Raw genomic sequence first — 13,264 nt, forward strand, 5'->3', positions numbered from 1 at the left:
AGGGGTTAAATTGAGTGACCAAGTGTACATATACATATGTGTACCAAGGTACATACAGTGTACCTGTATATACTTATTTTTTTTTACCAAGTATCAGAATAGTCTTGGAACAGTTGCATCAGAACACTTTATTAAATAAGACACGTTTTTTTGCGAATAAGAACATTATTTTAATATTGGGAACCAACATCCCAAGAATATCCTTTTTTGCATTTATTCTAATTAGGTTTCACTTTTAATCCTAGCTTTTTGGGATTTAACCTTATTTCTTTCCCTTGCAATCCTTTGCTTCACTTCTTTTTATCAACAACTAAGTATTTCTACTTCCCGTCCAATATTTTACCAGTTTCCTCTTCATTCCTATATGTAGGGGTTTATCTCTTGTTCTATAGTCATTTTATCCTCTGACCCTTTCTGTTATCCAAGAGTTATCTAGACTTACAGATATCTAAAACTGAGCAACAGCAATAATAGACTTCACCTTATAAGCAAATAGGAAAAGAAACTCTCTTAAAAAGGGAAAAGTTTGTTACTGAAGTACACATATTTCCCTGAATTTTAATAATGAGGTTATGGTCCCGGCTCTTGCGCCATAATTTTCTCATTGACTGAAACTAAATTTGATATTTTAACGTGGTTCTAGGAAGTAGTAATTGGGTAAAGTATGCAAAGAAAAATACTTCCTGGCATTTATTGAAGTGAACTTCTAGCCTTTTTATAAGCAAAAATTTATAAATAACCATATACGCGCACAATATGTCGTTGCGTCGCTCGGTTATAATAAAGTTTATTTTTAACAAGCTAGCATCAGGTTTTTGTGTAAACGCGCCACGTTTTATGACGGTATTCTGATAAGCGGGGGAAATTCCACTGCTGTGTGTGTGTGTGCGGTTGTTACCGAGTAAAATGGTTTTACCCTGGAATTATTTTATATTTAAAAGAGGGGATTATGTAAAACTTGGCTATGAATGATTTCAAGTTTTTAGGGATTTTGGCAAAAGTTTGAAATAAAAAAAACTGTTTTTTATTAATATCTATTAAAAATTTAAAAGTTTGTAAAATTTCATTTGAATTAATCATTCCTTATACTGTTTTAAACATTTTAACGACTTTTCCAATTTTAGTTAAAAATTATGAGAGATCCCACTGTTCGTGATATATTGGTGAATGAGCTGTCATTGGACATCACATTTCTTGATATATGAGTGGAAAACCTTCGCCTAGACAAGGAATTAATCAATGACGATTTCCAATAATTTTTAGCAAGGAATTTTGTTTTTTCTTGACAATAATTTCTAACAATAAAATTTACAGGCAACTAGTATTATCAGGCAATCAAATTGTGGGTACCAAGATGATAATACACAAAACATGTTTTCATAAAAACCTAAATATAAGACAATATCGAGACTTAAACGACGATAAAATGTCATTATTAATTTTGGAACTAATAAGCTGGAACTATACATGTCTAGATTTAAAGACCGTTCTCTGGAACCCACTTTACTCCAGCAGGAATGCTCTTTTATGTCAGGAATACAATTTTTATTGACCACGTTAAAATTGGGTGGCATTTGGGACACATATGATAACTCCAAAATTAATATTGCTCAGTACAGGCATTTTAAATTAAATACTTTAATATATCAAGATTTAGATATAGTAAGCAAAATATGTGTACATAATTCTGTTTTTAATAAAATGGCACATATCATATTTGTATCAAACATATAAAATTAAAAATAATTCTATGGAAAAAACTTATGAACTAAAATCTTAACATTCTAATACACTGTTGGCTAAAACCTCAATTTTTGAAACCTTTATGTCAAATTTTAGAAATTGAAATTTATTAATTAAGAAAAACAGTTATTCATCAAAATTTTCATCACTGTCGCTCACATATTGTGGTGTTTTGGTTGGAGTGTGCTTTAATGTTTTTTAAAATCCATGATAGATTGGGTCAATAAATGGCAGAAGGTCAAGAATATCTTGATATTTTAATATGTCTATATTTAAAGGCTCGTTATATGCTGGAGGTATTTCAATATTAGACATTGAACAAGATCTGCCTCTTAGCATGGTAAAACATCAAAAATGTTCATCGGAATTTATTGTATATTTGAAGCCTATGTCATTATCCTTTTTGTAGTATAACCAGAATATGCTGTTCCACGCAAAGGATGATTTATCCTTGGCAATATTTCTTTTTATGAAATGTGTGGTTAAAAGTTTGGAAAATTCAAAAAAATCTGTCTGTCTCATAAATTTTACATAAAAATTAGGGCTAGACATTTTTATTATAGACACCCAGTCTTGTGGAACTGAGATTATGGGATTGCGTTTTTTCACAAACCCTTCTATAGTGGCATGTGATCGGTATCACACTGTAAATGAGTATGCCCTGGAACTAGGAATTTGTGATGAATTTCTTTCAACGTATTCTTGTCATCAAGTGTTTTTAAAAACATCATCGGCAATATGCTATTCCGATTTTGACCAGGGCACGTATCAGAATAGAGGATTAGAGTTTCCACATGGTCTGGTAAGTCCTTAATAAACTGAAACAAGCAAGATGCGATCTCATCGGCTCCTCGTTGTGCTACACCTTCGTGCCATATGTAACACGAAGTTTTTTTTTGCTTACTTTTTTCTTTGTCACCTGTTTTTATTGCATAGTGAAAGGAAGCCTTGTCCTGATGTCGTTGACTCTCCGTTTTTAATTGGGTTTTTTCCTCCTCGTCGACAAAACATTTTAATTTTAGAGAAAATGCGTCACACGTTTTGCACGTATCATTACTTGGTTTCTTAAATTTTAAGTTTAAGGTTATGAAAACGTTACGAAAAATAGTTAGACTCAAAGGCTTTGTAGTTGGATCAGATCTTGTACTCTCGAATTTTTCTTTATAAAGCGTATACAATATCTGGAAGTTTAAGTGTTGTGCTAAATATCATTTTGTAGTATGATTTCTTGAGTAATGGCTCTCATAAGCCGGAAAAGTATTAATAAAATCTCTAGCAAACGAGATGTCCGCTTCAGATCGTTTATTGCCTGAAGGTAGCGTGCCTCTTAAATCGGACTTCAGGATGATAGAGGTAGGGGATATTTTCTTTTTTTTAACAGCATCATCTAAGAAACCTCTGGTTTCACCAAAAACGTTCAAAAAGGAAATTTTGCAGATGTGACCATTAATGCCGTCTAACCTATAAAGTACTGTGATTTGTCTATCTTTTGCTGATTGATTACTCCTTGTTCGTTCTTTCGGTTTTATTGTAATTAAACTAGCTAAATACCTTTTCTGTATATCTCTACTTGGTAGGTTTCTGTAGTCAGTAAAGATTTGCTTCATGTCAATATGGGCAGTTTTTGGCATTTTGCTCGGCAGCCTTCGGAAACTGGTCTTGACGTTTTTGCTAGAATACTCTTACCTTTGGCAGTAACATACGCCTCGCCTTTTTTTCTACTTTCAGAACGACTTTGTCGCAATTTTCTTTGCATTGAACCCTGCCCTTTTTTTCTTTTTCTAGTTGCATTTGCAATTAGCGATAAAGGGATGTCATCGTCTGACTCATTTTGGGTTTCTTCAGAAACATCAGCTTCATTGTCAGTCATCTGCTCTTTATTTGATGGTTCCCATAATTCACTAGATCCAGAACTGAAATCAGTTGGTGACGATGGAAGATGTGGGTTATTTTCAAGGCTTAGGCAAGTATCGGTCTGCTCCGTCTCTATAAAAGTGATCAATTGTTCAAAAACCGGTAGCCTTGACCAATCAGGGGAACAATAATACGCTGTCGTCCTGGCGACGACGAACGAGTATAAACGAGTCATTATGATAAGTACAAATACACTGGAAAAAAAATTTGGTACATTTATGTTATATCCCACTTACATAGAAGAATTCACAAAACAACTAATTAAAACGGATTTTTTTTGTGGTAAGTGGGACATAACACAAAATGATCTACATAATTTTTACGATATTTGGTTTAAAAATGATAACTACCACTTATCACAATCGTATCAAATTGTTTTACCTTAGTTTTTTTTTAAACACATGATATGATATTTTAACATGATTATACCAAACAAATATTAAGCAAAGAGGACTTATCGATATTTTACCAAAGTATAACCGACTTACTAGTAATGCTGTACTTATCATGGTTGGATCAAATAAAAATTTATAAAAAATTATTTATATTAGTGAAGTTAACAAAAAAAAACATTTTTTGGAGTTAACATAAATCTCCCAAATGCCACAGAATTCTAACCTGACTTGCGTTGACTGTCATTTAATTGTTTCCCAGATAAAAAAAACTAATTAAAAAGTCACGAAACGCGGTCCTTTTTAAAGACCTAAAGAACAATTTAGAAATTTTTAGTTTAGAATTTTCTACATTGTTTTTGACGATGGAGGCTAATAATTTTAAGAGAATACAGACAGGGGCCCGAACGGGGTCTAAGAAACTAGACAGTATAGGTGAAAATAATCAACTAAACCCTAAATAAGCAGTAAAACCGAGCAAAACGGTACTAAAACTATGAGAATAATTAACGGATTTCATAACTATAAAGACTTAACAAAATATCTATGGCTAACAGATGAGGTGCGAAAAGTTCAAAAGTTTAGAGATCTTGCATATAAGAAGTTTTGTATAACCAAACAAGGTTATTTCAAAAATGTGATTAGAAAGGAAATATTTTAATGAAGCAATGAGCAAATATCTAATTTCTTAAAGTTTTGGGGACATATCATGGGGAGATTCAGGATAATTTTAATGACATTTATTTGGATCGCCTGAAAGATGTAATAGACAGTATTGAGAATGTAAACTGAAATGATAATTATATGAATAAACTCCAAGAGGATAAGCAATCAACCCCTAGGATTTCAAGGAAATTGGTTCAAGTGAAAATAATTGTGTTTAGTTTAAAACACAAAGGTATAATAGAGCTTTAAAAAAAACTGTTTTGTTTAATCATAGTGAATCGCGAACGTAGTTGGATAGATGCGTATTAGTATTGAATATAGCCGCTCTAATAATCGTGTATTTCGGTATATAAAGTTAAAATGTGGATTTAATTGTACATTTTAGTTTTTGTTTAAAAACTGGATGTAAGCAAAAATGTGTGATAAATTCCAGTACATTTTTTGGCGCGAAAACTTTTTTGAATGAAGATGAAGTCAAGTATAGTATATCCGAATGTCAATATGTTTTTTTTTACCGAAAAAATCAACAACTAACTAACTTAATAACATTATACCCATATGTACACAATGCTTTTAATAAAAGAAGACAGTAGTTTATACAATAGGATAAAAATGAAACGACTGTGCCAATATTATACATATGTATTTATTACCTAATTATACGGAATGGTTTATAAACAAAATCATAATTAAAAATTACAAGCTTTATAATAAAAAGAACAAAATATTATTGTTTTTTACATTAAATATTAACAGTATCCTATCTATATACTTTTATATACACATTTTAGACGTACCCCTAGGGGGCAAACTTTAAATTTTTCAAGTAATAATAATTACCATTCCTATTGCTTAAAAAAAATGTATCTATTCTATAAAATATAAATAGGGTAATAAAAATTTGAAAATCAAAGATTTGGTACCCTTAGGTCAACGTATGTATTTGTTATTTGACACCCTGTGTATTATAATTATTATTAATCGTTAAATTGTTTATATTTTTAACAAAAGGACGAGCTGCCAACTCCGTAGGCGCCCAGGGAGATTCTGATTGTTAAATCGCCGGAGACCACTCGGTTGCCCCGGTGTCACGCGCACGCCACCTCGTGTTTCGCCGACTTTAGGGCTGAAAATAAACATTTAACATTTAAGCAAATATATTTTTGCAAATTATTTAATAAGAAAACAATACATTTAGTGAAACATCTAAATTTATCAAAAGGCCACCTCTTAATTATTATCTATATTTGTGATTTCCTTATTATCCTTCAAAGTATTTCAAGGAGTATATCAATATTTTCATCATCAATTTTTTGCTTTTTTTTATCTGTTCCTGTTATTTTTATGTCTTTGCCTCACTTTGCCTTTTATTTAAAATTGAGAGGAATGAAAAACCTATTTATTAAAGAAAAAGACCGTTATAGGTAAATAAAATTAAATATATAACACCACCTATCTTTTTTCGTACTTCTTGGCCACCCTTCAGAATAATTCATCAAATACTTTTTTTTATTATTTGACGCTTGTTTGACTTTGATAAAGTGTTTCGGAAAAAAAAACGACGAAAATACAAGTGGTTACTTTTTTTAATAGTTAAGGGGTGTGATATAATTTAATAATAGAAAATATATGAATAAAATAATTATCAATTAATTTTAAGACCTGTTCTACCTTTCTCTTTAACAAGGGAATATCTGTATTATTAAAATTAACCGACCGAGTAGCTATGCATTTATCTTCGTTTAACATTATAAATGTACTTTCTTTTAATTTTTAAACAAACTAATATGCTTTGTAGTCTAGGCACCTTTCGAAAAAAAAAAACGAAACAACCCAACTTCTGGCCAAAATTTGTGAGAATAACAAGGCTTGACTTTTCAAGACATAAGGATTTCTTAAACTCTGGAGCTGGCGATTTTTTAGCATAAATCAAAATGAATCGTTTTCAAATAATAATTCTATGTTTAGTAACTTAGATTCAAATGTTTTTTCAGTTATGCATTTAATCTGTCTCAGTGAGCACTGGTTGAAATATGATGAAATCAGTATTTTCAAATTATACAATTATGTTTGTCTTTCACACTTTCGTAGATGTACTCATATACATAATGGAATGACAATCTTAGCAAAAAATAAACATGAAAAAGATTTCATATCTCGGGGTGATTCTGTAATTTGTCATTAAAAATGCAATATAAAATGTGTGCTGCACAATGTGATAGGCTTAAACTTGTAATTTTAACTTGCTATAGATCTCCTTCTGGTAGTTTTGATCCTTATTTGAAAATGCATTATAAATTTTAGCCTCATTTAAGTATAACCTCATAAATTTTATTGTAGGTGATAATAAAAGTAAAGAAATTCTAGATCTGATTCTAACATATGGCCCTTCACAAAAAATTTTTCTACCGACTCATAGCAACGCATGCATTGACAATATAATTTCAAACTTAGTCTGCTCCAGAGCAACTATTTATAACTATATACAAGAAATGGCCTGTATAAGCCATATAAATTGGGATTTCTTGAATTGCAATAGCACGTCAACTAGAAGATAAAGCACATTTATTTGTCAGTTTCCTTCAAAATAATTTTAATTTAGCCCGAGTATTGAGGTTAATATAAGAATTCTGAATTGAATCTGGATTGGTTTAGTGTTGAATTAAGAAACCAAAGGGAGCTTTTAAACCTTGTATCAGAACTAGCAAATCAAAATAACTGTGATCTGCTAAAGGACCTAAAAACACAACTAAGGTACTCATACCATAAAAGTCTAAAGAAAGCAAAATCAGATGCCTATGATAACTACGTCAAAACTCAAAATTACAATCCAAAGGCTGTCTGGGATGTAGTACGTGTAAACTCCAATATTTTAAAAAGTAAAACAACAGACAGAAATCCAATTATCTCCTGAAGATTTGAATCCTTTTTTACTGAAATTGCATCCAACATTATAAATATTCTACCCCCGTCTCAGAGAACCGCTCAAGAGTATCGTATTCAACATAAATCTAACTTAAATCTGCATGATGCACATTTTATGAAATAACTATTGTTGAACTACCTCATTAAATCTTTAAAGAACAAAATTAGTCGGGACTTTTATGGTATGAATATCCCACTAATTAAACATTTTGTGAGTCTTTTTGCGTATACTTTAGTCAAACTTCTACACATGTATATTAAAGAATCAATTTATCCCAGTGTGCTCAAAATGTCCACAGTTGTACCTGTATACAAGAAGAGTCCTTCCAATGACTTTTATCCAATTATCGACCCATATCAATTGTGCCCATTTTTTAAAAAATATTTGAAAAAGCGTTAACATCTAGAATAACAGATTACTTTGAATTTAGTAATCTTTTCAGTACTATAGTCCATTTCTTAATCCGTAGAAGCACACGAAAGGGTCGATAGCCATAAAACGGTCGTAAACCATTGGCATCCCACTTTTCAAGTACATTAAGACCTGAATATTTTCATTTGTTGGGTTTATTTAATAGTGCAAGAAATAGGCCAATTTTAGCCATAAATTCTTTGAATTACTTAAGTACCTAATGAACAAGTTCTTTTTAACCCTTATAAGTAGATATTATCTAGGTAGGTAAATATGGAGCTATAGGTATTTGGCTTGAAGTCTCCTTCTGATAAGGGCCACAGATTAATAATTACACATATTGGGAGCTATAAAGGATTTTTAAATGGCGGACTGTTTGAATTGAAATCGAATTCAACTAAGGATTACCACGAAGAAATGAACGCTGATGTTTTTGAAGATTATTTTTCCGAAATGATCAAGTCAATTCCCGAAAATTCAATTATTGTTATGGACAATGCCAGCTACCATTCAAGATTAATAGAAAAATTACCATCATCCTGCTGGCGTAAAGGGGAAATAAAAAACTGGCTTACCGAAAAAGAAATACCTTTTGGAGATGACGCGGTAAAAGCAGAGCTTCTGACAATAGATACAGAAAATAAATTAAAATATAAAAGACACGTTGTTGACGAAGTAGCAAAACAACACAATACAACTGTACTTCGTTTGCCACCTTACCATTGTGAATTAAATCCTATAGAGTTAATTTGGGCTCAAGTAAAAGGATTTGTGGCTAGAAATAATAAAACCCTTAAATTGAAAGATGTGAGAGAACTTCTGAAAGCAGCAGTGGATAACGTTACCCAAGAAAACTGGAGCAATGCTGTGAATCATGCTATAAAAGAAGAAGAAAAGATGTGGACCCTCGATAATCTTCTAGAAGAAACTGTCGAACCCTTAGTTATAACAGTGAGAGTGTCTGATTCGGATGAAAGCGATGAGAGTAATGAAATGTGTGATTTATAAATTGATTTTTTTTCTGTATATTTCGTAAATATTTTTATTGTAATATATGTAAATATGGTTAATAAATTAAAAGATCCTTATATTTATGTACCTTTCTTATAAATAACAAGATAAGTTTGGAGAATTGCATCTTTTATTGGTTGGTATTAGAAAATGAAATTTTACAACAATTTTTTAAACATTTAAAAAACAATCAAATTGCGGTATTAATCATTTTTTTATATTTAATTTTATTTGCCATAGTTTTATAATGAGGCTTTTCCGCTTTTAAGAAATGTTTCTTGCTAATTTAATAAATATAGGTTATAGCTATCAATCATACTTTTTCTAAAAATCTTTATCTAATAGATAATAGATAAAATCCAACATTATTTATAAATTATTCATAACAGATAATTATTTAACTTAAAAATAAAAATCAATATCCATAGTCGGGACGACACTGGCAACCCGTTTGTCATAAAAATGAACTCGAAACCATTGTTCCGAATTTTACGACCTCTTGTATTTGAGACCATACAGGACTTGTCCACTTAAAATTGGTAAAAACAGCCTGGTTTATCATTTTGTTACATGTAGGAAAATGGAAGACTCACCCTATATTTATGCTACTTCTGCATCAATAATGAGGCACTGTGCTCTCACCAAAAAGAAAATAGAGTATAAGCCGTTTAGGTTTAGAAATGCAAAATCTACACTGGCAATTAATCAATTCACATTGTGAAGAAACTAGTCCTATAAATTTTGAGATTCTAGCGTTAAATTACTAGAATCATATCTCTCTGGTAGATCTCAAGTAGTGAGTTGCAATGGTCTACAATCAGGTTTTAATCACTTGGATTATGGGGTCAGTCAAACATCGGTGCTGGGACCATTGATGGCTCTTTCTGATATATATTAATGATCTTAAGAGTAATAATCCAGGTGCTGATTTTATCCTCTGCGCGGATGATACTACATTGGCGAAGAAGGCTGGTACACTTGTTGATCTACAGATAAGTCTGGATAAGACGCAGTTGAAGGTTGCTGATTGGTTTGATGCTAATCAATTAACCATGATTCCTAATAAAAGTCAAAAGCTGTTTGTGACTACTCCTAAATTGATTTTTCAAGATTTTGCAAACCAGTTACTTTTCTGGGGATTAAAATTGATTCCAATCTTTCACAAGTTGATTATTTATGCCCGGTGGTGGCTTCTGGTGTCTTTGCTCTTCGAAACTTAGTCTATAGTGTATCTACTAAGGCTGCTTTATCATCCTATTTTGCATGTGTTCATTCAAGACTATCGTATGGAATTCTTGTTTGGGGTTATACAACCGATGCAAGTCGCATTTTCTCCAAGAATTCTTTTAAATCTAAATTATAGGGCAGAGTGTCGAGCATATTTCTCTAAGCTTAACATATTGACGATGCCTAGCCTATACATATGTAATTTTCTTGCATGTTAAAATGAACATTCTTTTTTTAGTATAAATGAATATCTAAATCATAGTTTTATGGATCTTGTGAATTAATAGATAATATTCATCGTTTAAGGCTCTAATATTGTCTTAAAACTCTGTAAACTCTGTTATGTAGTATTAACACCAATAAACGTCTTATCTTATAATTCGCGTAATTTTAAACCTGGTTTGCTAAAATTATGGAAGCAGCCCAAAATGGTCAAAATAAGATGTGTGGTAAAAAGTAGTTGATTTAAATTTATATATGGATTATTAAACTTTTTAAAGCAATTTCCCAAAAATTCTATTGGGTATATTGATTATTACAAATAATGTACCGATCGTATAAACTTTTTACCACTCTTCTATTTAATAGATGATTAGAATTAAAATTAAGAATTCTATTAGTATTCGTTGGTTTACGGAAAATTCCAGTTTGGAAATTCCGTAAATCTTTTTTTTTAAATATCAAGAAGCTGACTATCAGCCTTCTTTTCGAGAGTAAATTTTATAGTAGACTTCGTGGAGGTAATTTAATTTAAAAAAATAATTAAGTTCTATTTCGTCATGAAAAAATATCATTAACATATTGCCACCATATTTTAGCTTTTTTATAAAATGTATTAATAATTTTAAATTCAAAGTTTTCTATAAATATATTAGTTAAAATTGTGGATATAAGTTTGTCTTCCTCTAATCGGTCTGTCTCATACGGACCAAAAGGATAATACATAAAAGGGACAAAACCTCGAATTTAGAATTCCAGAAAAAATGTTATTCATTTTTAAATTCTTCAACAACTCGTTTTATTCTTGAATGACTATCATCAACTCTTTTTTTATACGGTCCTGTTCCCTTTTTTTAAAGTTTAAAGCAACTATGTGTTCATAATGTTAAAAAAATGTTCGGATATGCCCTTCTTTATCTTAGATTTTATTATTCAGAAAAGCTGGTCTTCCTTTAAGAACTCAACGGGTTATTTTTTTTTAAATACGAATCTGAATTTACGAAATCTAATTTTAGGGAGAAATAGTACTTTAAAAGTATAATCTATTAATCTCTTTTTCATACCCTTGTTTAAACATAAGTCTGCCCTTGTCCTGATCTATATTTAAAAAAAAAACTAAGTTGATACAGGATAACGTCAAATGTTAGATTTGATAACTCCATTTAGAGAGGGAAAAAAGCGACTTTTTAACTTTAAAAAGTGTTTTTTTTTTAATATGTTGATGGACAGAAATAAGCCGAAATGTACGACTAAGAATTTTAGACTTTTTACAAATTTTAAGCAAACCCCTCTCCTATTTACATTTGCGTTTAAGTTAATTATTTAATTTTTTTTATTAGATGTTTTAGAGACAGACTTATGTGATTAGCACGAGTAGGATAAAGACATCTGTCTTTTTTTCCAGAGATATCGGCGCTTTAGGGTCGCATTTAAAAAAAAAGTCCAGGACGCACTTTAAAGAATCCCTCTCTTCAAATAATTTTTCAAGCCTCCTCAGAAAAACTGAGTGTTTTACTAAGTAAATGACATTTTACTAAAAACTGACTGTAAAACTAAGAAATTAAAATAATTCAGTTTTTTGTTAAATTAAAGGATATATTCAAGGCCTTTGATCTCTTGAATTGGTAAAGATTAGTTTTAGGGACAAATTATACCTTAAAAGTGCATTATTCTGATATGTTTTAGACTTTTTTTGAATCATTAACATTGATTTTCTTCGAGGCGATGGAAATCCCCAAAATAGCAATTTTTATCATCTATTTCAGGCATATAAAGCCATTTCATTTGAGTTTTTTGGGACACTTTTTGTGTCCCTGGACAGCAAAACTAAAAAAATGAGTTTAACTGCCTGGAATAATATTATTCAACTCTCTTCAAGTGTCTAAAATTATTTTTAAAAAATGGTGTAACTGCCTGAAATTCCACCATGAATGTTTTGGAAAATATTTGCTGTTTTTAAACATTTAAAGTCATTTCTATTATATTCCAGGCAGGATGCATTTTCTGTTTTACTTTAGAAATTGTGGTCACTTTTTTTTCAGGCATTTTTAATTTCTTCCAGGGAATTAAAGCGAATTTGAAAGTTTTTGTGGAGGGGATACTGTCTGTGTCTTTGGACTATCAGTCAATTATTGTACAGTCAATCTGTCGCCTGGAAATGGTCAATTTCGGCAAGAATAGGCAAAATTTTAATAATTTGCCAAAAAAGGTGACTGTGGCGCCCTCTATCTTTTGCGCATTTGATTTTAGAGAAAAGATCATGGAATTAAAATTGTAGGCAATTTAGTTATAAGCATTTTTGTTCTGGACACTTTTTCCTAAAACTCACAGTTTTCGCAAAAAATCGATTACGAACAAAATTTGAGTTTTCCAAAAGGAAGTACGGGGGAGGAGGACGATCGCAACTCTTTGTTTTTGGTCTTTATAAGGAACACTGACTTTTGGCAAAGTATCAAGATTTCGCCTATTTTTGCCAAAAAAAAGTTACAAATTGACTGTACTATTAGGGCTTAGGAACTTTGGACTGTTATTCGTGTTACTATTTCGCATATATTCCTGTGCATTTGAGTAATTGCATGGTGTTTTTCAGTTTCAGAGTTTGCGCCCATATTTAGGCACCTTCCAGGCAGTTGAAATCATTCTTCCAGTTATTTTTAGTTTTCCAGTAGTTTTTTGAACGTCATTAACGTAATTTTCCCTGTGACCAACTACCAACTAATCGCATCTAAAACATCCCGAAAAAGTACTAAGAACC

The 13,264-nt window shown here is 31.0% G+C and overlaps 1 protein-coding gene across 2 annotated transcripts in view; it reads right to left on the reverse strand.

The window, feature by feature from the left end:
* Window positions 1-5,342: 5,342 nt before the first annotated feature.
* The window catches only part of LOC126744873 (AT-rich interactive domain-containing protein 4B), a 74,613-nt gene continuing 66,691 nt past the window's right edge, over window positions 5,343-13,264 (reverse strand). For both annotated transcript variants that reach the window (XM_050452476.1, XM_050452456.1), the window contains exon 24: window positions 5,343-5,841. In XM_050452476.1, coding sequence (XP_050308433.1) covers window positions 5,804-5,841 — 38 coding nt within the window. In that variant the 3' untranslated portion in view covers window positions 5,343-5,803. The remainder of the gene's footprint in view (window positions 5,842-13,264) is intronic.

Source organism: Anthonomus grandis, chromosome 1, assembly GCF_022605725.1.
Source record: "Anthonomus grandis grandis chromosome 1, icAntGran1.3, whole genome shotgun sequence".
Lineage (NCBI taxonomy): Eukaryota > Metazoa > Arthropoda > Insecta > Coleoptera > Curculionidae > Anthonomus > Anthonomus grandis.